The following is a 27317-nucleotide window of genomic DNA, read 5'->3' on the forward strand; positions in this document are numbered from 1 at the left end:
GAACATTAAGTGTTGGGAATATTATTCATCATTCTGTTATTTTAAGCAACACTACATTAAACATTCCAAATATATGCATCTTCTGTGTAAAAAAAAAAAAAAAAAGCTTTAACATAAAAAGTGCAAGACTTGATTACCTAGAAAACCTGAAAGTTTTGTCCTAAGAACACAAGCATAAACTAACACGATTTTTAAGACTGGAAGAAATAATGGGTCCTCTGAACCTTACTTCATACGGTTTCCACTCTCAGAATACTTGCAGGTTGTCAACAAATTTTGGCAATAAGGATGTCAGAAAAATAGGCATTGAAGAGATTAAACCATGACACATTCACCCTTTGGAACATTATGCAATAGTTACAAAGAATGAGGAAGCTCCTAACTACTAACAAAGATCCCCAAATTCTGCAAACATCAATAATCCCATTTGTCAAAAGCCCAGAAACCAAACATTTTAGTATGTATACAGATAGGGAGGTAAAGAGTTAACAGTGAACCATTAAAAATAGTTAAGTCTAGAGACCAAATGAGGGTTAACAGGAAGAGAGCTAGTCAAGATGGGTTTTAACTTATTTGAAAATTTAGTTTCATATGCATTATGTGCTTTTTAAGCAGCAATTAGGGCACACATACAGAAACTACAATGTGTGGTATTTCAAAATTAATATAAGAATTAGGATACTATTCTTTATAATTGCCCCTTCCAGTGGTAGAATCTTGACCCCTCATAAATTTACACCTGCAATTCATCCCTTAAGACACTCCAGAAAGCTTCCATAATTTTTAATACTGTTATGACTTAAGAAGAGAGAAATTTGATATATCTGAGTTTCAAAGTATTTGGTCATATGTAAGAATCTTCAGTGCATTAAGACTGGTAAGTCTCATGAAGGGACCAGAAAGGGCACCCACCCCCCACCCCCAATGGCTGAATTGGAGTAAAGTGAATGACTGCCAGATAACACAGAAAACAAGAACTGGAGTCTACCAGAAGGAAAAGCTCTTTGGGACAGAACACAAGTGAACAAAAAAGGAATCACTGATTTGGGCAAAAATAATTACATGCTAAAATCATGGGTTTGTTGATACTTTTGATATATCCTCCCACAGATTATGAAGGGAAAAAATGTAATAGTGAAATCTGGTGGACAACACCTTAACCAAGTAAGCGTTAACACCAATAATGGGACAAAGTGACATGATGTACGCCCTCTGGTGTACTGTGCCAATACTTAGTATTCCTGCCAAAATGCATAACCTGAATTGAGGTATGAGAAAACAGTATTAGCATAATCTAAGTTAAGGAACATTCCTCAAACAGCTATCATGGACTCTTCAAATTCTTTCGTTGTGAAGCAGCAACTAGTGAACTGTTCTCTGTTAGAGGAAACGGAAGAGACGAGACAACTAAATGCCATGGGTAACAGGAACAAGGGGATTGTTAAAGGTTAGTGTTAAGACATTTGGCACAATTTGAACACAAGATTGTAACATACTGTATCCATCTGAAGTCCTAAATTTGATAACTGGGGTGTGGTTGTGCAAGAGAATGCCCTTATCCTTAGGAGACACAAATGGAAATATTCAGAGATAAAGGATAAGTATGCCACTTCATTTCTGGTGGTTTGGCAAATCATACCCAACACAGAGAAGGCAAATATGAGTGAATCCAAATGAGGGTACACAAAATTTCAAGGTACTATTGCTGCGATTTCTAAGTTTGAACCATTCTCAAAATAAAACTTAAGTCTCTTTCTCAAGATTTACTATTTCCTGCTACTTGGGTTGACTCTCCTTGCATCCAGAAAAATACCCTCCTTTAGGAGTAAGAGATTTCTGCATTATCAGAATTTAAAAACATCAGCAAACCTACCATCATAACTAATTAGCTAAAATCAAGGAGAAACAGAAATGCATGCCACATACACAACTCTCGGCCCGGGCCAACTATTCCTCCACTGAGGACCACATACTATTTCAGCTGCTTAATAAGGCAGTGAACATAAAAGCATTCGGACTCCTTAGAGAATACAATATAGTCTGACACAAAAGCCCACATACTACTTTAATATTAAAAGCTGTTTTGCAAGACAAACAGGTGAATTACACAATTTAATCATGCCCAAATAAAGGAAGGACTTCACGTATTTAAGGATAGTTACTTGGTCCGTCATGTAATGAAAGCGGTCCCAGTAAAACGATATACAAAGCACCAGGCTAAATCCTTAATAAGCACTTAACACTCAAAGCCACTCAATGGATAGAAATTCCATGTACCTTTTATAGATGAAAAAAATAGGTTCAGTAAAGTTAAAACGGTTTGCCCATTTTATAGGGTTAAGGAAGAGAGACTCATTGTGAACCCAGCTCTAACTCAAAGGCCCTAAGAGCACTTGAAACCACACTCTGAAAAGGCAATTTCTTTAATTTTTAAAGACTTTATTTATTTATTTGCCAGAGAGAGAGAGAATGAGCACAAGCAGGAGGAGCGGCAGGCAGAGGGAGAAGCAGGCTCCCCGCTGAGCAGAGAGCCTGATGTGGGACTTGATGCCAGGACCCTGGGATGATCTGAGCTGAAGGCAGACACTTAGCCCAGAGCCACCCCCATGCGTCCCTGAAAAGGCAATTTCTTAACACTCAAACTTTCCCTTATTACCAAACACTAGCACACTGTTCTTAGCACCTTCACCAATCTGCCTTTATGGAGCTGAGGAGGAGTGCGGGAGTACCCAGGTGGAAGCTCACACGACCATACTGTACTCTACCTACGAATTAGAGTCCAGTCCTCATTGAGATCTGGGGAGAAAAAAAGATGGCCAAGAGGTCAAGTGTAACTGTATGGCATATGTAAACATCCTAATCAAGGGTAAGCCCCTGGGAAAGGAGAAAGGGACTGAAGAAAACACACTTGTAGTCACTCCCTCTTTCATTAAAGGTAACATACCAAGTCAGACATCAATAGTATTTATATATTCAAGATAAAGGACCCACACAGACCTGGTTGGGCAAACTTTCATGCTCCTTGTCATTGATTCTACCATTCCAATAAAGTAAGTGCTCAGAAATTTATTTTGCTTTTTGCTGGCAAGGAGTCTTGCAAAAGAGGTCAGAGGGTGAATCACTCTCATCAGTATGAAGTATCCATTCTTTAGGACTCAAATCTTCCAGGTCACTTGCTGTATCAGGACAATGCAATCCAGTTGTTTTGATGCTTTGCATAGCCAGAGGTCTCTCTGACACCCTCTCCCTTTTTTTTTTTCTTCAACTCAACAAAAACACAATTCTCCATTAACAAAAAAAAGCAGACTCTTATTAAGACGATTTACCAATTTGAGTTTCATTTTCTTCTCAGAAAGCTTAAAACAGTACCTTGGCAGTCACCACTCGGTGTAACTCAACTTATTTTCCCTTCAATGTATCTTTTTCCAATTATGAGTCAAAATGTACCAACACCAGGCCTGCTACTGAGAAAGGATTATTTATGTTACAGCTGTATGGGAAGGAAGTATGTAAGTACACACAGTAAACCTATATGTAAGGGAACCTGTGATTGGGAAATAATTACTATGTAAAGCATGCCACGGTCTTCGGGTTGTTTCTCCCTGACCTCCATCTCCCAGAAAATTACAGTACAGGAAGATATGCTCTGGACTACTACCCACTGGACTGTTATCCCAAACAACAGATTGCCATGACCCTTCTACCTACCATGGGTTATCAGATGTAAGAATTTTGGAATTAATACACTTCCAATTCTAGCAAAATAAATTTGGTTTCTTTGATCCCTGACATACCAATAATAAACAAAGGCATGAAAGGCTTTTCAAAACTTTATTTCAACATAACTATGCTTACAGAAATACACTCATACTGGTTAATAGAATGCCATTTAAGCTTAACTTATCCTACACAATTTGGACCAAAGACTTGGTACATGGTTTAAGCTTTAAAAAAAAAAATTATTTGCAATCTGGTTTATTTTTCATCTATTACAAATGTATATAAAAGATCCTCCCATCAAATGCTGCTAAAGCAGGCAGCAAGAACCTTGAGATATTAACCTTTGGTTTGTCTCGGAAAAATAACACGTATTGCACTGTACGTTTATAAAATTGGTGCAATAAAACATTGTTGTAATGTTTCAATGCCAGTTTACAAAGATCAATTAACTAATGGATGTTGAAAAGGGTGGGGAGCCTATGTACACAAGTGAAAATGTAAAAGCTATCTGATTTAGTAAAAATTGCATGTAGATTACAAGTCTACAGAAACCAAGATTCAGGTAATTTATCGAATCTGAATTAACACTATCAGCTCAGTTCATCTGCTGAGGTCAACAAGGAAACTGCACAGACTAGCTGTTTTTCTGGTTTATGCAAAAAAAAAAAATGGAAGTTTCTTCCCCAGCTTTTCAGTCCAGAACTGATATCATACTACAGGCAAGGTATTCCTTCCACTGTCAACATTCATGGGGTGACATGTGATGATGTCTACTTGGGCTTAGGTTTATTTGCATTAGCACTTAAATGCAAAACAGTCCCCAAAGTTAAAGACCACATGACTTTAGAAGTGACTCTAAAAAATAAAATGGCCCTTCTTGGAAGACTAGAACAAAACATCCAGCCAGTTATAAGAAGCCTTATCAAAAATGTAGCCCCTTACAAATTACACCTCAATTAAAAAAAAAAAAGTAGCCCCAAAGCAGCTCTGAAAAGAGGAAAAAAATATAACTTAATATATCTTGAAGATCAATGTGAATATAGGTTCAGAAGACAAAAGAGAGATTTTCATAAGACTACCTAGGATTAGGCTTATAATGTACTCTAGTATTTCAAGTTTATCTCTAGTTACTAAACATCAATTTACAAATAACATATTCACTTTTTATTCCTTTAACAAAAGGGAAAATTCTAGTTTCAATTCTATCCAGTGGAGGGGAAACTGAGAAAACAAAGATTCAAACAGTTCCATGCAAATATCACATTTTTCAAATGGAAGAACTCCCAACTAAACCAGAAGTTCTTATTACTAACGTATTTTTCATTGAAACAATTTTAACAAGTACAAATACATGGCATTAAGGTTCAGAACCTAATATAGGCCTGACAATCAAGTCCTTGTTTTCTGGAAGAAAGGCCTCAAGTCCCACTCAATTTCCAGTAACAATGTTTTCACAGATCAATTTAATAACAAGGGGTTTTAATTTCCTTCATATTTTGTTTTTAGCACTCTAGTCTTAAAAACTAGGTTAAGAAAATTAGTCCAATTCCCCAGAAGTCTAATTTTTTTTCTTTTGTAGCATTGAACAATCCACAAAACCTCTTCCCCAAACTGATTCCCAATCTCCAATCTGTACTTAACATGAGTCTTTTCATACAGAATGTAAAAGTAACTTACATAAAATGTACCCATGAACATTAAAACTAGTTGTTAGAAAGATTTAACTAGCTTTATAATTTAAGATTTAAAACATAAATATTTGCAGCTTGATCTTCTGTTGACAATGATTGTCGGAGCCGTGAATTCATCTAGAATTCAACATCATTTATAAATTCCCATTCATGCACACAAAACACACACCATTAACACACAACTTACTCATTTCTTGAGAGAATCTTCTCTTCTTTAAATCTTTGGCCTCCCAGTCAATTCCAAGTTCCAATGTCTTTTAACTCAAACTTCACTCTCAGATTTTTAACAAGTTTTCTACCCACACTTCATCAATGCTTTCCCTAATCTTTCATGTTGCATTGCCAAACTCTGAAACCTGCCTCAAAGAGATCGCCAGATAAAAGAAAATAAATGATACATAAAGTGGTTATTTCAGAACAGAACACGGGAGGATCAGAATTGTTCAAGATTCCCTACTGGGATCATACTCTGACTGAAATGAATGAACTGCTATCAGCGAGAAAAATCCTGTTGGATTCTTTCATACTCTTTGGCAACTGGCCAAAGAACCTACCACGAAAGTTCAGAAGAACACTCTTTCTTAATACTAAGTGCCCCCACAGGAACACCAGGATAGCTGCAACTCATTTGAGGCCTCACCTGTAGAAAGCGGCTGTCACGGGGACAGCCAGGACACCCACTAGTTTGTGGAGATCCCTGAGAAAGTGTGATTTTTTAAAAATCTGGACTGTACTTAGGTTTCACCTGCCTTTTTCACTGTATTCATAGGAAGTAGGTAGCAGCTGGTCTACCAGCACTCATACTACCTCTCTCAACCTAGGTTTGCTGTATCATTGCTATGGCTTTGGAATCTCACAACTGATATTCGGTATACCTTGAAGGAGTAATTATGTCTCCTAATTCCAGGTCTGCAGTTTCCAAACATCACTTACAGTTCTTTATTCGGCTGAGGAGCCATATGGACACCAACCATCTATGTAAAAAGGTCTTCCTCAAATATTATGACTTAACACTGTACATCTAGGAAGTAGTTGTACTAAAACAAGCCAAAAATTTTTACTTATGGTTGGTATCTGAGATTAAAATCCATTTAATAAAGAGCCTAGTGGTTTGTTTATTGTAAAGGTCAATATGAGAGCTGTGAACTCACTACATCCATTTAAAATAAATAACTTATGTGAAATACAGATTCTGGCATAGATATAAGATGTGAAATTCAAAATCAATGGATTGAACCTGCATGTTTCATTTGCTCACAAATTTGCACACACTAATATTCTGCAAAAAAGACAATTGCAGCAAAGAAAAAAGAAAACTGCCCTTTTGCAAACAAGACTAAAAGCATCCCTCCAAAGAGGTCAAAATAAACATGCATATATATGTATAAAGTGTTACTGTTCAACAAATACTATTTCTAGAAAAAAATTGAACTGCATAGGTTAAAAAAACAAAACAATGTGCAACATCTTAAGCCATTAAAGCACCAAAAAAAAAAAACCCCACAAAAAAACCAAAACAAACCAAAAAAAACCAAAAAAAAAACCCACACCAAAATCAATTTTTTTATGATGATTAACATATACAAATAAGAAATATTGATCAAAACTCAGGAATACCTGGACTGATACGATGTCCACTGTTGGGAAAACTTTTCAATTTAAATGTCTCTCCTCATCTCTAAAAAAATTTTAAAGTGCTAACTTTATATAAAGCAGGCAAATTCTTCAAGTAATTTGCTATTTAAGTATGCCAATTTTTATAGAACTAAACGAAGAACTAAGAAAAAAAACTAAAGTGAAACAAGAAGACAGACATGGCAAGAAAAGTGACAAGTTACAGCCAGACAAAGCGACAGAATGCTACAATACCACCTTGGCCTCTCATTTCAATTAAATGTATAAACTAACAGATTTAGGTGTCTGCTGGTTTAGTACATTACCTTCCTTGGATTTGCTAAAATTTATCCACCAATAGGTATAGAGAGTCCCAAGGAAAAGAGTGCCACTTAAAAATCAACATCAGACACTAATTAAAGCAATTTAAAAAATAAAAGGTTGTCTATCACTACAAATGAGTAATAAATGTAATAGATCTTATAAACTAAGAAGTGAGGCCTTATCCTAAATTACTCCTGCCCTTTAGCTGCTTTTTCAAGGAAGTAGACATTAACCAAATGGCGATTGAGGTGCTTGCTGTAATCTTTTTCCTTTCTAAAAGAGCGATCACAGAAGATACAAACAAAATCTCCCTCGGCCACTTTGACTGCCAAGGCTTCCTTTGTATTTTTCCTGCTGGTTTCTTGTGGCACTGGCCGGGCCCCATTTAATCCAGAGTCATCGCTACCCTCTGACATGTTGTCACTTAGATCACTTCCATCATGACTATGGATGCCTTCGTCTTCATCCATTTCCTGAGACTCATTTACTGCCATGGTGACAGAAGGTGATGTCACAGCAGTTTCGGACACTGCTTCGTGGTTTTCTATTGGCAGGGGGAGCAGCACTGGTGAAACAGGTTCTTCAACTGCTGGCTCTTTGCCAGGGGGGTTCTCTGTTTTGTTCTCATCGGTGTCCATTTCCATTTCACGAAGCTCAGTGTCAGCGGGACACTTAGCATCTAACATTTCACCCTCTGCCATAGTCAAGTTTTGTTCAGAGGATGAAATACTGGCAGATTCCTTGATAATAGCAGCAAGACCAGCTAGACTCTTCCCTGCCTCTTCTACCTTTTGAAGAGGGGCTTCTTTACTTCCTTCACCTTCAGTGAATGATTTTTGGTCTTTTGACTCCTCTTCTTTTAAGTTTTCCTTTGGCGGTGGCGGTGATGGTGCAGCGAGATCCCGTGTACCTGCACTCTCCTTCGGAAGCTGGCTGTCTTTGACAGGCACTAAGCCAACTTCAATGAGGACTTGCTCCTTCCGTGCCACCTCACTCTGTGTGTTGGACTTTTCCTTTTTATTATCTTTCCGAGGAGACTTTTTGGGACTTGGTTCCATGTGAAGAGGCGGCTCTGTGGGAGGAGGCGGCTCCCTCTGAACAACCTCCATCTGAGTGGGCTCCCTGGGGGGAGGTGGTGGCTCCGTCGGTGCAGGCCCTACGTGAGCAGGCGCCATTGGAGGAGGCGGCTCTACCTGACCAACATCCATCTGAGCAGACTCCATGGCAGGGGGCAGCTCTAGCTGAGCAGGCCCCCCGGGAGGAGAAGGCGCCATCTGAGAAGACCCCTTGGAAGGAGAAGGCGCCATCTGAGAAGACCCCTCAGAAGGAGAAGGCGCCATCTGAGAAGACCTCTTGGAAGGAGAAGGTGCCATCTGAGAAGATCCCTCGGAAGGAGAAGCCACCATCTGAGAAGACCCCTCGGAAGGAGAAGGCGCCATCTGAGAAGACCCCTCGGAAGGAGAAGGTGCCATCTGAGAAGACCCCTCGGAAGGAGAAGGCGCCATCTGAGAAGACCTCTTGGAAGGAGAAGGCGCCATCTGAGAAGACCCCTTGGAAGGAGAAGGCGCCATCTGAGAAGATCCCTTGGAAGGAGAAGGCGCCATCTGAGAAGATCCCTTGGAAGGAGAAGGCGCCATCTGAGCAGGGTCCCCGGGGGGAGAAGGCTCCATCTCAATGGGCCCCCCAGACAGAGAAGGCTCCATCTGAGAGGGCCCCTTGGAAGAAGAAGGGGCCATCTGAGCAGGCCCCTCGGGAGGAGAAGGCACCATCTGAGCAGGCCCCTTCTGAGCAAGCTTGCTGCTTTTTTTACCTGACTTGTTCTTCAGACTTTTCTTCTTTGTACTTTTTTTCACGCAAGTATTTTGTTTTTTAGTCTCCTCTACTTTGCTATCACCTTTTGGCACTTCCTGACTACTTTTGGATTTGCCTTCTGCCTTCTTCTTCTTTTTTGTCACAGGTTCCTCATCATTAATAGTATCTTTTAAGGAATGGGCTTCAGCTTCCATCCTTCTTTTGCTTTTCTTGGTTTTACAGGTTGTTTCTGAATTATTTCCTGTATGCACATCCATTTCTTTAGTTTCCATTGCTGATTTGCGTGTTCTGGTAGTCACTTGAGTTGAAGCATTACTGAAAGACTTTTTCTCTTTCGAAACATTATCTTTTTTCTCCATTTTTACAGGCTTCTCATTCTTCTTTCCAGCCACATCCCCCTTTATTTTTGTCTGTTCTGTTTCTTTTTTTTCATTGGTAATATTGTTATCAGGCAGGTCAGCCTCTCGTTTTTTGGTTTTCTTTAGTTTCACTTTTGAGACATCCATGGTTTTATTAGGACAAGTAGGATGCTTGGATTTGAAGTGATACTGAAGATTACACTTCTTGGAAGCCGCATAGTCGCACGCAGGGCAATTGAACTGCCGTGGATTAACGTGTAGCTCTACGTGTTTTTTGAAGTTACTTCTATCTGCTGTTTTGTAGTCACAATGTGGACAGTTAAGAGGTTTAGGCCCATTATGAACCTGTCTTGCATGGCGGGTTACTTCATGTTGATTAGAGGCCACATAACTGCACTGATCACATTTAAATGGCTTCTCACCTAAAGTAAAAAGAGGTGTTAGAGAGAACATAGATTAAGACATGAATTTAAGCCATTTATTAAAATATAAGGATATGGATATGTTAAAACACACACAAACTATTCATTGAAAAGACTGGATCATGCACTTTACATTTACCATATTTATTTGTAGATCTTCTCTCTATCCTTTGATAATGACTCTCATACCAAATGGAAGAAAAATTATTTCATTTAACCATCATCTTCTAAAACATTCATCAAGCTAGAGCTCTTAAACACTATAAAGAACAACGATTCATCAAGAAGTACACAACAATTATTGGCAAAGTTGTTTGGGCTATGGATGTGAATTTTGGGGCAAGGGCACTCAAAGAGAAAAATCAATTTTTTTTTTTTAAAGAAAAGATAACTTTGTTTTATGTTTCATTAAAACAAATGTACAATGGAGGAGAATACATAATTCCCATACATTTTTTTAACTTGCAAGTTATTTATTATTATTATTTTTATAAACATATAATGTATTACTAGCCCCAGGGGTACAGGTCTGTGAATCACCAGGTTTACACACTTCACAGCACTCACCATAGCACATACCCTCCCCATAACTCCCATACATTTTTAAGATAAATGTTGAGACTTCTTAAGAAATATCTTACATTCCAAGCTACACTCTCAGACCTTAGATGTAGAAGTTGTAAAAGTTTTGGGCTTAGGGCACAAGAGGTCTTTTCTTTAAATTTAACCCTTTTGTCTATCTCAGCAGGAATAGAGTTAAACTTCACTCAGCAAAGTCATCCAATGCCAGAATTGCTACTTTAAAGCAAAAATATAGCCAAGCCAGAAACCTTCTGATTTTTCTCTCTACCTTCTTTTAACAAATGGGTAAAGAAACAACACAGGTGAGAAAGGGCATACAAATAGATATGGTATGTAAAATAATCAAACAAAGTCATGATCATTAGAGATCATAGGTCATACAATACCAAAACCACCCCCACCCCCAAATTAAAAGATATAAGATTAACACATTCTACCTGAATACATACCCATCTAGATCACACTCTAGTAAATATTACCAAATGGTATCCATACCCCACTGGTCCAATGGAATGCATAGTAGAAAAATGGAAATTGACATTTATGAAAATTCATCTCTCAAACATTCTCAAATTCATATCAAATCTAATTTTTTCATAAAGCAAATTTCTCAGACATTAAGCTTTACATGATGAGAAAATGTCTGATGATAAAATAACTGCAGAAACCAAAACTTACCCAGGTCCATCAGATTGATTAGACTGGTTATGTAGCTAACTGGACAACTCTTTTCCATGTTAGACTACTAACAGAGTCACAAATAGAGGTTTCTACAACATGCTTCATTACTCTGTCTTGTCCCCTCCAACAAATTACCTCAGTGGACACAAACATTTGCTTAACATATATAGACACAGAATGAGGAAAAAAATTAGTGGCATAATGGTTAAGAACTTCTTTTTAGAATGAGACTATCTGGGAGATCAAATATGGGCTCTTCTCCAACTCACTTTTGAGATCCTGAGCAAGGTACTGAAAACTCTCTAAGGCCCAATTTCTGCATCCGTAAAAATACTTTTAAGTGTTATGACCTATAAATAATTTAATCCATATAAAGCACTTAGCATGGCACAGACTTAGCTTGGCACAGCCAAGCAGTCCATATATACTCCCTATAAATCATCACTTTTGAAACTGGTACTTTTAGTATGGGTAAACAAAAGGCAAGATTCATGTGCTTATCCTGCCTTTCCATTTAAACCCTACCTCTGAGTAAACAAGCAGCTGATGAATGAAGTTTATCTCTTTAAGAAAATATTTGTGCTAATAAAAGAATTGTAATGGAAATATTGCCACTGTATAACCCCTAACAAATGAGGGTATTTACACAGCAAGCATCAAAGTACAAGCCTCCACCTATGAAATGGTCAGAGAATGGGAGTTCATAAAAACCTATTTAAATTTTGATGGCAAAATTTACTTGCTCCATTCATTCCTTCTCCATTTTATTTTTTTGCCTTTAAGTCGTGCTTGTATTAGATCTAGTCATCAAAACTGCACAGGTTTTTAATTTTTATTTATTTTTTTTTAAAGATTTTATTTATTTGAGAGAGAGAGCACGAGAGGGGAGAAAGTCAGAGGGAGAAGCAGACTCTCCAAGGAGCAGGGAGCCCGATGTGGGACTCGATCCCAGGACTCTGGGATCATGACCTGAGCTGAAGGCAGTCGCTTAACCAACTGAGCCACCCAGGCGCCCCAAAACTGCATAGGTTTTTAGCACCTAATATATTTTTTCGCCTTTTATCAATGATTTTAATTCTTTTCCAATTCTAGTATTTATCTACATTTTTCATCTTTATAAACATGTCAGATGTCCACTTTATTCTTCCCAAATTAACTTAATATATAGCAAATTCGAAAGAGGAAAGATTTTTATATACTTTACATATTCTTATCAAGAAGAATCCGGAAAGAACAACAAAAGGGACTTACTGAAGAGTAATGGGGCATACAATTATTACTTAGCAAAAAAACCACAAAGTTCTGATAAAGCAGCATGGGATGACTGTCAAAAACATCTCGTAGAAGAATGTCGTAATATTCTTTTTGACAGAAGGCAGACTATCAGTTGGGGGTAGACCATGGGAGTACTGACCAGAAAGGGTGAGGAGGGAACATTTCTGAGGGTGTATAAATGTTTCAGGTCTTCCTCTAGGGGGCAGTCAAGCAGGAGAAACCATGTGAAGTCACTGACCTGTCTGCTTCAGACACATGTCTGCATTTTCAGGTGTGTAAATTGAACCTCAACAGAATACTGTTTAAAAATTTACTCTATATACCTAATATAACCAATGTAACTAATTATTACTAATGTAACATTGTGTATCAACTATACTCCAATAAAAAATACATTTACTGACTGAAAAAGCCCAAACCACATAGTAAGTTGAATTTGACATGACATACTAAAATGAAAAAAAACCGCAAAGACACTGGGAAAAAAACATTCTAGAATTCATTATACCCTCAAACCATAATGTCTTTCAAATAAGCCCAGCCTATTAAAATAGTGCCTCCACAATAATTATCAAATACTTGGTGAAAGAAAAATAAACTTATGCTTGGAAAAATATTTTCCATTTTAAGAAGAGTAATAAATGGAGGTGGAAGTTGGCAAGTTGTCGATCTTCTTCAACAACAGCATCCATGACACTCATTGTGGAAATATAGTCAAAATGAATTCCTATGCTAGCAGAATGGGGAACTAGTCAGTGTGATATATAAAAAGATTATTATTAACAGCGAATACAAACTGGATGTATTTCATCTGGAATGAGGTATTTCATGCAGGATGAAATGACAGCATCTCCACTGAGAATAAGAAAGGGAGAACTATGGATAATGTCCGCGTATCTAAGACTAGCCCGGTGGTGAAGGATATTTTAATACCATTAGGGAGAAACACCAGTAAAATGGAGAATAACACCAGATAAGGTTAGATTAGTGTCAATTTTTCACCTCATCAACATTCTGATCCCTTCCTAATTTGGCCTAAAGAAACCAAACCCTATGGTTGGAAATGCTCTAAGTAAACAACTATTGTGGTTTTGCTTTATAAACCCATCTGTCAGCTAAGCTAAAATGTATCAACTCCACAGAGCCTAATTTCTTCCAAAAATAAGAGAATGAGTACATACTTTTCCTCTCTGAAATACAATCACATGAACAAGGGAAAAAACAAGGCCCAGGGGACCTTAAAAATCAGACTCCAGACCACAGAGAAGGTCCGCAAGATATTCACTCCATGCAACCCATTCAAAAAAAGACTACCTATCCAATCTGACCTCAGTGTACTTATGAGGGCTTCCAGCAACTTCAATTAAAGTATTGAAACATGGGGAGCCTCGGTGGCTCAGTGGGTTAAATTAAGCCTCTGCCTTCAGCTCAGGTCATGATCTCAAGATCCTGGGATGGAGTCCTGCATCGGGCTCTCTGCTAGGCAGGGAGCCTGCTTCCTCCTCTCTCTTTCTCTCTCTCTGCCTACTTATGATCTCTGTCAAATAAATAAAATCTTAAAAAAAAAAAAAAGTATTGAAACATAGGATCTCCTGGAAATAATTGCACACTCATACACAAAACAAACTAACCATGTTTGTTTCCTGTTTGCAACTCAAACTACTAGCCCCCAATAAAAGACATGTCTCTGCTCTTTCCACATGCTGTGGTTCCAATTCCGTTATGCTATAGCTTCTAGAGCCATTTTCTGAGCCATAATTTCCTTTTAACGATGCTGATACCTGAAAATGGGAGGGTGAGGAGTTTAAGGCTAAATCCTAGCTCTTCTGATTTAAAGGAATGACAATTAACCACAGATAAAGCATTTATCCTCTCTATATCTGAGTCCTAATCCATAAGCTAGATTTAAGTATTTAAGGGGTACTAAGATCAGAGAGAACAAATCCCAATTTCTCAGTACCTGGCATGCATACAACATATAGTAGCTATTACTGGGGCACCTGGCTGGTTCAGTCGATAGGGCATGTGACTCTTGATCTCTGGGTTTTGAGTTTGAGAACCACACTGGTTGCAGAGATAACTTAGAAAAATAAAATCTTTAAAAAGAAAATAGTAGCTACTACTCTTTTTATTTTGTAGCTAACTACTCTTTAAGAGACTTGTAAAATACTTGTTGTACTTTAACAGTAGCTACTGAATATCATCTTTTTAATACAGCTAAGAAATTCAAAAGACAACAGTTAGCAAACACGAAATTATTCTGGCAGAAATTACTGACTAGTCTAAAACACCACAGACACTTAAAGGGTGACAAAAATATTATCCATTCAAAGAGAAAGATTTAAGTATGTTATCATTCTAATCCAGTAACCCAGCAACACGAATAGTGGGTCAACCAGATAGACCTGTGTCTATCTATAGATAATCTATCTATATCTATCATTTGAATAGATATATGAGAGACACAGGAAGCATCCAGATTTGATTTCCAGTGTACAAATAATACAGGGCACAGACACAAAAGAAAAACCAATTGACACCATGAGAAAGCAAGTAAGACAAATCCAGAAAAGGGGACATTCTATAGGAAAAATGGCCACATTTCTTCAGTCCCTTAGTTTAAGTTTCCCCATTGGTAAAATGGGGACCGCAATTGAACTTGTACATTATTGGACAAGTTATAAAGGACAAAAATTAGTTAACTCACATAAAACTCTTAAATGTTTTATTTAAGGGCTAGAGCAGAACTATCAATAGAACATGATGCCCTACCCTCAAGGAAGCCTGAAAGAGCTTCCCAACGACCCTCAGAAAATGAAACCAGGAAGCACCCCTAAGCAATAAACTCAGGTCTGGTTAAGTGCCTCAACTCAATAGCTCAGGAGATTTAGAAAGAACATTCCAAGTGTATTAACATGACAAGAACTGAGGGTGAAGAAAAGCTAGCCCACATATTATGTGACCTCTTCATAGCTGCTCAAATCAGAATCTGTACTATTTAAGGGGCATTTATTTGTACTATTTAAGGGGTACTATTTAATCTGTACTAACTATTTGACTATAAGCAAATAACTATTTGACTATAATCAAATGTTACTCAATTACTAACTTAAAACGGCAATATCCAATAGAAATAAAATGCAAGCAATGTATGTAATTTTAAATTTTCTGATAGTCACATTTACTAAGGTAAAGAAAAGGTAAAACTAAATTTTACTACTTATTTAACCCAATATAACTAATGTCATGTGAACATGTAATCAATACTTAAAAAAAAATTTTTTTTAAAGTTGTATTTAAGTCATCTCTACACCCAATGTGGGGCTTGAACTCATGAGCCTGAGATCCAGTCACATGCTCCTCCAAATGAACCAGCCAGCCACCCCAAAATAGGTATTTAAGGTGCCTTTATTTATACTGTTTGAATTCTGCTATGTATTTTATACATTTCAGTTCAAACTAGCTATATTTCACAAGCTAATAACCACATGTGGCTAGTGGCTACACAAGCAGACTGCACAAATTTCAAGCAATTAATTAACCTAATGGCTCAAATCAGTCTACATAGACTTCTGTTAACACCAAGATTCTGATATAGCTTCCCTACAGGGGTATATATTCTAAATTGGAAGTAGAGAATTCTGATCAGTTGTGGTGGTTCACCAAGGGTCAAGGGTGAATTGTAGCCAAAATGAATTATGCTAAGACCACCTATGCTACTATTTATTTTTTAACTTTGCCATCTATCTACTTTGATAATGGGGACCAATTCTGGTTAGTGATCACAATTATTCCAGTCATTGGAGTGGACAAATTTCCTACTGCATTTATAGTCTGCATTTTATCTAGTATAGGTTAATAAATTGAGATCCTGGATTATCTATTATTCTTTCAAGTTTGGCTTCTGTAAATCAGTTCACGGAAGCCCTATCAGCTCTCAAAAAAGGACAAACCCACATTTTAGGACCTGAGAAGTTAAGAAGGAATACCTGTAAGCTGGAAACCACACACTATGAAATGTGGTGTTATACTGTGTTGGGAGTGGGGGAGAGGGTGAGAAGGTAGGGGTTGCTCAAAATGTACGAACCAGTGTTGGTCTATAACAGCATTTCAAGTTTTATTAGTCAGAGAACTTGAAGATCTGGTGGAAATTATGGATCGTCCACCCAAGAACAGTGCATGTGTGCTTTTATTTTTTTTTAACATTTTTATTTATTTATTTGAGAGAGAGAGAGAGACAGTGAGAGAGAGCATGAACGAGGAGAAGGTCAGAGAGAGAAGCAGACTCCCTGTGGAGCTGCAAGCCTGATGCGGGACTCCAGGATCATGACCTGAGCTGAAGGCAGTCACTTAACCAACTGAGCCACCCAGGCGCCCGAACGTGTACTTTTATACTCAGTTTCAGAGTTTCACCTATAGATTCCTTCTTAAGAACCTAAATTAGATACAGCGTCACATGAATACAATACTGATTTTTAACTCTAATTTGTAAATTAAAAATAAATCATAAATTGATTTTTAAAATAAACAAATAAATCATAAATAATGACCCAGTTCCAGGTCTACAAGGATTTTGTTATAATGATGTATGGTTTACTAAAAATCATAGAAGGGTTCCCATTTCTTACCAACCTGAATGAGTACGCATGTGTCTAGTTAGATGAGTCTTCTGGGAACTTGAGTAAGGACAGAGTTCACATTTATATGGGCGTTCCCCTGCAAGAATAGAAGAATTAGGGTTTAAATATGATAAAATAAGGTAAATAAAATTCTCACTAACAATATACACAATATTCAGTACTGAGCATTTTTTGATAAGGATTCTTCTTCCTATTCCTGTTAAAATAGTCCATTTTTTATTATGGATTAGAGATAAGTAAATGATTTAATTCAGAATTCATAACTGCATTTCAGCTTTGCTGACAGAAAAGATCACTGGCTTTCTGAATTCTCATAGTCCTTTTATTTTTCATAGTAATGCTACAAACTATCACATTAAATATTAAGAACTGAATAATTAACACTGACAAGGTATCAAGGAGCATCCTTTAAAAAAAAAATCAGAATTACCCTTAGGAAAAAAATCTACTCCAATTTTCTCATGCTATCACTCAGAAAAAAAATTTTTTTTTGGATTTTTGTGAAGGGTAAATCTATCATTTGAAATTGCTGCTTAAAGCCAAGAACATGTGAGTGGGGATGCTCAAGCTAAAAATTCCAAGTAGTAAACAGACATTTCACAAAACAGATCAGTGTTAAGGTAAATCATGCTCATAAACCCCTAAGGACTGAAAGTAACTGAAGATGAGAGGATAATGATTTCAGTACTAAAGAATTTAAGACTTCAACGGCAGGAAATATATGTTTTTTGGACATGGTTTGTCAAACACAAAACATTTTTTAAAAAACGCACACACACACACAAGCCTAACATTTTGTAATTTCTTTTCATCTGGTTTTGGCCACAACATAATAATTACAACCCTGGGCAAGTTTCCTCATTACAAGTAAAAGCACCTTCACTTACTGGAATTGTGAGAATTTAAATTTAAGATAATACACATAGAACATTTGATATTGTGCCTAGCAAACAGTAAAGCCCTCAATAATACCAGTTATTATTTTGTCTATACAGTAAGTTACAGTAACAGATGTGTCTCGTAAAATGGACAAGGGAAAGAAAAAACAAAGTGAAAAAAGAGGAATACTGTAATGAGAAGGAAACATGTTCCTGGTAGCCATACAGCTGTTATTAGTTGGTAGCTATAGGTCAGCTATAAATAGGTCATATCAATAGAATTCCTACTTTAGCCTGGAAGAATTTTAGCTTAAAATATGTTGAAGTATTTCTATAAACATATATAAATGACAGATAAGCACATGCAAAGATCCTCAGTATCTTTACCCATGACGGAAATGCAAATCAAAACCACACTGAGATGAAGACTTCACATCCATGAGGATGGTTATAATCAAAGGACAGATGTTCAAGAGTATTGGTTTGGATACAGAAAAATCCCAACACTCATACAATGTGAAACTGTAAAATAGTGCTGCCACTTTGGAAAATAGCTTAGCAGTTCCTCAAATGACTAAACATAGTTACTATATGGCTCAGCAATTCCACTCCTAGGTATGAACAGTTGACCCTTGACCAACATGTTTGAACCGTTCAGGTCCATTTATACATGCTTCCTCCCCGCCCCCCAAGAAATACAGCACATTTCTGTAAATTTATTTTCTCTTCTTCCGGACTTTTTTAAAAAACATACATACATTCATTCATTCATTCACTTACTTATTTATCTGAGAGAAAGAGGTATCAAGCAAAGGGCAAGGAAGAAGGAGAGTGCCATGCACACTCCCCACAGAGTGCAGCCCAGAGACTAGAATCAAGTCAGATGCTTGACCCACTGAGCCACCCAGGCTCCCCTCATGGATTTTCTTACTAAGATTTTCTCTTTTCAAGCTTACTTTACTGTAAGAATACAGTATATAATACACACAACACACAAAATGTGTTAATTAACTATGTTACTGGTAAGGCTTCTGGTCAACAGTAGGTTCTTAGTGGTTAAGATTTGGGGGAGTCAAAAGGTATGTGCAGATTTTCGACTGCGCCTAAATCCTGCATTGTTCAAGGGTCAACTGTATGTATCCAAGAGAAATAAAAATATGTCCACACAAATGTGTATATGAATGTTCATAGAAGAATTATTCACAATAGCCAAAAAACAGAAAACAATCCAAATATTCTGATGAATGGATAAACAAAACGTGGTATATCCCTACAAGAGATTATTTGGCAGCAAAAGGAAAACAAGTACTGTGCACAGGACATGAATGAACCTTGAAAACATCATGCTAAGTGAAAGAAGGCAGTCACAAAGGACTATATATTACTGTATGATTCTATTTAAGGGAAATGTCTAGAATGGGCCAATCCACAATGTATGGTATGTAAAATGAATCACAATTAAGCTGTCACAGAAAGAAAAGTTTATGGAAGAAATATCAAATACCATCACAGATAAACAAAGGATCAATTAAGGATAATTTAAATTCTTTTTTTCTTTTTTTTAAGATTTCATTTATTCATTTGACAGACAGAGATCACAAGTAGGTGGAGAGGCAGGCAGAGAGAGAGAGGAGAAGGCAGGCTCCCCGCTGAGCAGAGAGCCCGATGCGGGGCTCGATCCCAGAACCCTGGGATCATGACCTGAGCCGAAGAGGCTTTAACCCACTGAGCCACCCAGGCGCCCCTAATTTAAATTCTTTATAAGAGAAAAGATTGCTTCTATCTGTGCAAGTCTACAAAACAGGAATAAATACTCTAGAAAACTTAGTGATTTTTCAGTCACACATAGAGGCAAAAATGTCATCTTCTAGAATTTGTGAACTTTTTTTTTTTAATTTTAATTTTTTTAGATTGTGTTTAATTTATTTGAGAGAGAGACAGAGGAGACAGAGAGAACGAACAGTGGAGAGGGGTGGAGAGGTAAGGGAGAAGGTGGCTCTCTGCAAAGCAGAGAACCCGATGAAGGACTCGATCCCCTATATGGGATCATGACCAGGCCAAAGGCAGATCCTCAACCAACTGAGCCATCCAGGCACCCAGAATTTGTAAACTGATTAAACTATCAAACCCACAAAATTAAAAATCTTTTAACTGAAGACTCAAATGAAAATTCTCAGCCCATCACATATTACTCACAAAAAAGAAAACTGTACTTTGATTCTTAATCTTAGTTGTATAATATGACCTTGGACACATCACTCCAGGGTCTCCTCTCAGTAAACACAGGCTATTATAATTTAGTTCCTCAATATATTGTTCTGCAGATTAGCAGGGAAGTACCCAACACCATCCACTCAAAGAACAGAAGAAACCCATTAAGTGAAATCTGAAAACTAGGGTACTTAAATGAGAAGTGAGTCTATTATTTATCTCTACTTTCAGCATTAAATGAATTTATTTTCCTTTACAAACACAATTTTCAGAACCATGCATTTAACACCAGAGATACTCAGAACTTACATAATTGAAATATTATCCTCCCAATGCATACACTACCGAACTGTTTTAAAATGCTTACCAAAAATTAAAAAAAAAAAATTCACAAAGATAACATTAGGAAGAAAAAAAAAATCTTTTCAATAAAGTTCAACACGAAAATTTGGGGGGGAGGGGAAGACACTAAAATGTGAAATGAGATACCTACAACCAATGTTACCTTACTGAGAAAATACCAACTTTAAATTAATGGGGAGAAAAATTTATTGATGGTACAGTTAAGCATATAAAATACATCCATTAAAAATTAGTCACCTAAACTGTGGTTAAAATAAACCACTATACAAAAAACATTATAAATGGCCAAGAGTTCTTGGTTTTCTTTCCCCCCTGCTATTGTATTTTTTTTTTAAGGACTTAATTATTTAAGAGAGAATAAGAGCATGCACCTGCAAGCAGATGTAGGGGTAGAAGGGAAAGGGAGAGAAGCAGACTCCCCCTTCAAGCACAAAGGATCCATGCAGGGCTCCATCCCAGGACCCTGAGATATGACCTGAGCCAAAATTTAAGAGTTGAGTCAGAGGTTTAAGCAACTGAGCCACCCAGGCACCCCAAGAGTTCTTGTTTTAAAAAACAAACAAGGGGCGCCTGGGTGGCTCAGTGGGTTAAGCCGCTGCCTTCGGCTCGGGTCATGATCTCGGGGTCCTGATCGAGTCCCACATCGGGCTCTCTGCTCGGCGGCGAGCCTGCTTCCTCTCTCTCTCTCTGCCTGCCTCTCTGTCTGCTTGTGATCTCTCTGTCAAATAAATAAATAAAATCTAAAAAAATAAAAAATAAATAAATAAATAAATAAAATCTTTAAAAAAACAAAAACAAAAACAAAACAAAAAATGCTTTACATTAAAAAATTGGAAATACAAAACAAAACAAAACAAAGCTGGAAATACACACAAAATACTAAAAGAAACCTTTTCCAGTTCTCTCCGTTTTCTTTTTGGGTCTAGAAATATTCTTAAATTGGCAAATTTAGATTTACAGTTGAAAACATTTTTAGCTTTTATGGGAAACATGAATTATCAAAATACAATTGCCAAAATCAAAATGTATTAAGACAAAAGCACTGGGGTGCTGATCATATTCTCTATGTTGACTTGCATGGTGGGTAGGAGTACATATATTTGTTAAAAGTCATCAATTATACTTCAATCAAAACAATTCATCAAAGTGTACAGATCAAAGTCAGGCCATGGCTACTACCTGAAAGCTCTACAGATCACAGCCAATCCAAATTAAGCCCCAAGGTTTTAAAAAAACTGTTAAATGAATATGAAGTAATTACAGAGTAGCTAAGATATTGTACATGAGGTTTTGTCTGTTTAATTCAAACTGTGAAGTGATTAATGGGGTAGGATTTCCAAGTAACTCTGACTTCCTATGCCATGTAATTTTGTAATGTTTGAACTTCTAGACTTTGGAAACTAAAATGGTTTTTTTTTTTTTTAAGATTTTATTTATACATTTGACAGACAGAGATCACAAGTAGGCAGAGAGGCAGGCAGAGAGAGAGAGAGAGAGAGAGAGAGAGGAGGAAGCAGGCTCCCTGCCAAGCAGAGAGCCCGATGCGGGGCTCGATCCCAGGACCCTGGGATCATGACCTGAGCGAAAGGCAGAGGCTTTAACCCACTGAGCCACCCAGGCGCCCCGGAAACTAAAATGGTTTTAAAGCATGGAGACCGTCACAGGTTATAACAAATTCCAAAGCATCTCCAAACTTTTTTACTTGACAGTTTTAAAGCCATATATGTAATACTGGAGCATTCTCCTGGAGCTTATAATCTTGCCACAGATATCTTTTCTTCCCTTTTTTTTTTTTTTTTTTAAGTTTATTTGCCAGGAAGAACGGGTCCATGTGGGGGAAACAAGCCAACTCCACCCAAACAGAGCTTGATCCTACCACCAGAGATTGTGACCTGAGCTAAAAATCAAGTCAAGTGCTCAACTGACTGAGCCACCCAAGTGCCCTCACATCTTTCTTGTGACTGAATTTCATCTGCAAGTTTTACTGTTTAAGTCTACCACAATTCAGTAAAGCACTACTGACTCCCCTCCCCACTGTGCCCTACTTTACCTGTGGGGTTCAGTCTACTCAGTGATAACTCTTGCAAAACGGATCTGATGCAAACAGCATCCTCAAATCCCTTTTTACTTGTGATCCAGACCACTACACTAGATTACCCTATCCGATTTTGTTCAGACCACTAATCAGTCCTCAAAGGTACCAATTCTTAGCAGAAAAATGTAATGTGAGGAAACTACCGGTAAGTTGCAAACATTTTCTTAAAAAATGAGACCCCTTGGGGGCACCTGGCTGGCTCAGTCAGTGGCACATGCATCTCTGCCATTATAGTATTTTAGGGTGCTGAGGAGAAATGGGGGAGTAACCACTAACAGACAGGGTTTCGTTTCGGTTGAAGATGTCCTAAAAACGGACCGTGGTGATAGTTACAAACCTTTGTGAATATACTAAAACCAGTAGATTTTAACTTTAAATGGATGAATTCTGCAGTAGTGGACTGTATCTCAATAAAGCTGGTATTTACAAAAAAAAATGCCAAATGTGGTAAAATACCATTAACTAATGAATATAGGTAATGGGTAGTACACGTTTGGCATGTTGGTATTTTCTTTGAGATGTTTGAAATTTTTCTATTTTTAACGCTGTTCCATTTTTTTTTTTATAGACTAACTTACAATCTAGAATGGTTCTCTTATCTGTATGAGTTTAAACATGCTGAAAGACATTGTTTTTTTTTTTTTTTGTCTGAAAAATAGCTTCATTTTTCATGTGTGTTTGCTTTCTCAGGAAAATGATTTCAAGTGTGGTAATCCCACCAATCTTTTAAAAACTAACTTTTCACATTTCTAGGTTTCGCAGACAAGGTTAAGCTGTTCCACTCAAGAACTCAACACCAAGATAATTTATCTTAAAAGTTTATGGCTTCTGTGAAATGGATCTATGCAAGGGTTAATCACCAAGTTTTCCTTTTTGTCTAAGTCCTCAATTGCTTTGAGAAACTATGCTGCATCTTAGATGTATTCACTACTAACTAAACACATCTTCTAAAAAAAAAAAAGGTAGTCCAATTTAATCAAATGATCTACTTCAACTTGTTAGAATAAAAATTTTAACAAGAACATGCATAATATTTGTCTTGGTCATTCTGTGAAGTAAGTGTTCTTCTCTTATCCTCCAATCCCATAGTTATGACCCTCCTGGAGAGAGAAGCTAAAGCACAGAGGGGTTAAATTAAGTCGACTTATTCAAGGTCACAAAGACAGCAAATAATGGGACCAGAACTTGACCCCAGTATCCCTTCTTCAGTGCTACTTTAACAACCTACTGAATTAACTATCAAAAGCAAATTGAACTTATGGACTACAAGGTAGTCTTACCTGTATGAGTTCGAACATGTTGAACGTAATTATTTTTTCTGTCTGAAAAATAGTTGCATTTTCCACATGTGTATACTTTCCTTGGAAAATGGTTTCTCAAGTGTTTCCTCCAGTGATATTCACTTACTGTGGTATACGTGCAAATGATGCACTTGTAGACTCGCTCATTATCCCCAGCTCTTGTGTGGTGTTTCAAGTGAGCAGTATAGTGATCATATCGATTGGTATTATAGCCGCAGCGGTCACAGCGAATGGGGCCCTTGGAGAAATCTCCCTCCTCTGCCGTGGAAGACCCAGATTCTCTGGCTTTTGCTTGCTTCTCTGCACTTTCTTCCACGAAAAATTTCTTGGCACTATGAACTCTGATGTGATGCACAAACTGCTCTTCAGATTCGGCTTCATACTGGCATGGCTTACAGCGAAAAGGTTTGCTCTTCAAGTTCTTGCATTTGTCCTCCACTCCAGGTGTTTCAGGGGGAAGATCTTTATTTGAGCTGTAAATTTCTGGGGCAGCTGATACCTCAAAGACAGGCTGTGGTTCTACAACACTGAGTTCCAAACTTTCCAGTTCCATGTTTTCCAATCCACTGGGTTCACCTTTGATTTCAGGAGACTCCTCAAGTCCTTCTCCATCGCTATCTGAAAAATTGTTATCTCCAACAGGCATTAATTCTGCCATCTGTCTTTCTTCACCAACCAGGTAATCACAGCAGCTGCCGTTTACTTCCCCAGTTAAGGCCACATTTGCCAACATGATAAGCTGAGGCGCAGCCAATTCAGCTTTGGAGAGGTCATGCAAGTCATACATGTCGTTAGGCAAGGCCATGCCAATGTTGCCACTGCCCGTGAACAGCCCTCCTCCTCCAGAAGACTGCCCCATTACCTGGGTGGCCATGACTGTATTCTGAATTCAAAATAAGACAAAAAGTACAAAACCAGTTTAAACACAACATCCAGAACATTGCTCCAATACTTCATTAACTTAAAAAAATGTTTTTTCAAATATAATCTTTCAATACAATGAGCTTTGTTATTCACTAAAATTAAGGCTTTGAAGTATTTTTGTACTACCAAATTTTCCTTATTACAGTCACCAAAAAAAAAAAAAAAAAAAAAAAAATCTCTATTATCCCTACAAAAATGTCTACCAATTGTCTGACATACCACTGGCATGTCTTCCCTCAAGCACTTTTAATTTTTCTGGTGAAAAAATAGGTAACTTCATTTTTATGTTAATTTAAATTATTTTTCAATTCAACATATATAGTAAACTGCTGTCCTCTCAATCCCCCTTTCCACAGTTTACTGGTCAGAAAAGGGAGAACCCCAAAAACCATACTGTTCATTTGTTAAGTACAAACATATCTGGACAGTAGAAGCCTGTAGTAACTGGTCAACTGAACTGTATTTCACACAAACTCAACTAACTCCAGAAAAATAAACCACTGTGAAAAAGTACCACTTAAGTAGATTTTAACGACTCGACCTGTTTAAAACAAAAAGAAAAAGCAGAACTTTCTTCCTTGTTAAAAAAAAAAAAAGGAAGCTCCGTGTATTCAAAACTTCACAAATTAAAGAAACTTTCAAACCCTCTAATAACCGTACAACTCAACCCGAAAATCAGCAACTTTCTTGCATTGTGCTTGACTTGGCCTACTTGCTTAGGGGAAGCCATTACAAGATCACCTTCTTGAAAACATGCTGGGCTTTTAAAGTCGCCTTAACCACGTCACTTTCCAATCTAGAAGGTGCTATTCTCCAACTGAGTGCTGTCTTGCAAATTAGAAAAAGCAAAATAAGTGGCACACTCTCAAAGAATCGAATCAAACTCCAAACCCAAAAAGCAGTCCGTTTCACCCAGGTGCATTAAACACAAACCGACTGAGTTATAACGTACCAAAACTTGGCATCAAATGCCATCACAGAAAACAAACTGAGGGCCATAGCAGTCCCAGGGCTTAACAGCCCAGGCTACTCGGCAATTTACCCAAACATCGACTTTTCCAATACCCCCCCCCCAACCCTAACTACCGTCCCTAAAGGAATTTTCACGTTTGTCAGGAAGGCCGTCTAAGCACAGCCCGAAAACCCAACGTGTTGCACGAATTCCTGTGTGCGGCTGCCACCAGCGCCTGCCTCGGCGGCGGCATTCCTGACTGAAATAGGCATTCGGCCATTTTCTCAAAATACCAAACACAAAGCAGCTCTTTGCAAACTCGGGCGCTCTCGCTTCCTCTCGGCTGGGCCCGCTCACTGCACACATTTACACACCAACTCGCGGGAGTTGCCCCAACACTCGTCCTGAAGCTTTTCCCGAGTTCCCCAACACTAAGAAAAGCAAGGTGGGCAAACTCGGGGCGCCGTTGGGCCAGACCAAGTCTTCCCCATTCAGGGTTGCCCCCTCCCCGGCCCGCGGGCCCGAGTCCGGGAAGAGGAAGGAAAGTTACCGCGTTGTCGGCGTCCTAGCTCCTCTCACTGCCCCTGGGCTCACCCTCCGCAGAGGGCCCGGGTGGCTCCGCGGGCGCCCTCCCGAGGCTTCGGGCCCCTAGCGCCGAGGGGGCCCCCACGCGCGCTGGCCGCCTCCCCCGCGCCCCGGAAGTTTGCGAACTCAGTCCCCCACCGCGCCCCGTGGGACGCGCGCCCCGGCCCCGCCAGCTCGGGCGCCGAGGTGGTCGGGTGCGGAGGGCCGAGGCGGCTGGGCGGCCCGAGAGCAGAAATCGCTGTCCAGCCCCATTGGCGGAACCGCCCGGGCCGCGGGGCTGACTCAACCCGCCCGGCCGCACTCAACGGCGCCTTCCGGCGAAAGGGAGAGGCCGGAGAGGGAGGGGGACGCGAGGGCCGCGGGCAGACGAGGGGCTGCGGCGGGACCTGGGAGCAGGAGGACGGGGAAGAAGTTTCAGGACCAGCGCCACAAGCAGCTCCGCTCCTCAGGACCGACTCGAAGGACGCCCGGGCCCGTGCGGAGGCGACGGCCCGGCCTCAACTGGGGAAGGGGTCCTGGCTCCACACCGCTCCCCAAGGACGCCCCCGGCCCAGCCCCCGGGCCGCGCCAGTGTAACCCGATCCCTCTCGGCCGCCCGCCCCCGCCCCGCGCTGCGGCCGCCGCCGGAGCCACAGTATCTGCAAATCAGCCCTGGACAGCGCCTCGCTCCGCGTCCTTCCGCGCCCTCCCCCTGCCACTGCTGCCGCCGCCCGGCCGGCCCTCCCCCACCCCGACCGAGCCCCCAGCCCTGAGCCGCGCTTACCGGCCTTCCTAGGCGAGGAGGGGCGGGAGACCCGGCGCCGCCGCTCCTTCTCCGACTACTTTTCTTTGTTGCTGGAGTTTCGGGGGGAGGGGTGGGGGAGGATGGAAAAGTTGGGCGCTGGGGAC

The 27317-nt window shown here is 39.1% G+C and overlaps 1 protein-coding gene across 2 annotated transcripts; it reads right to left on the reverse strand.

Moving 5' to 3' along the window:
* Nucleotides 1-3088: 3088 nt before the first annotated feature.
* REST (RE1 silencing transcription factor) lies at nt 3089-27317 on the reverse strand. Of its 2 annotated transcripts, none has more exons than XM_045997897.1 (4): nt 27193-27317; nt 23948-24851; nt 17113-17196; nt 3089-9942 (listed from the first exon to the last, which is right to left on the reverse strand). In XM_045997897.1, exons 2-4 carry the CDS (start codon nt 24840-24842, stop codon nt 7538-7540), a joined length of 3384 nt encoding a protein of 1127 aa, XP_045853853.1. In that variant the 5' UTR covers nt 24843-24851; nt 27193-27317; the 3' UTR covers nt 3089-7537. The 2 variants fall into 2 exon arrangements, with proteins under 2 accessions (XP_045853853.1, XP_045853854.1); XM_045997898.1 differs by lacking the exon at nt 27193-27317 and adding an exon at nt 26395-27096.

The sequence above is a fragment of the Meles meles genome, chromosome 2 (assembly GCF_922984935.1).
Source record: "Meles meles chromosome 2, mMelMel3.1 paternal haplotype, whole genome shotgun sequence".
Classification (NCBI taxonomy): domain Eukaryota; kingdom Metazoa; phylum Chordata; class Mammalia; order Carnivora; family Mustelidae; genus Meles; species Meles meles.

Coding starts and splice junctions, on each gene's coding strand:
- REST (XM_045997897.1), bottom strand. CDS start 24,842: ATGGCCACCCAGGTAATGGGGCAGTCTTCTGGAGGAGGAGGGCTGTTC. Junction 17,197..23,947: donor ACATGTTCGAACTCATACAG/GTAAGACTACCT, acceptor CTATTCTTGCAG/GGGAACGCCCATATAAATGT. Junction 9,943..17,112: donor ACACATGCGTACTCATTCAG/GTTGGTAAGAAA, acceptor TTTTTACTTTAG/GTGAGAAGCCATTTAAATGT.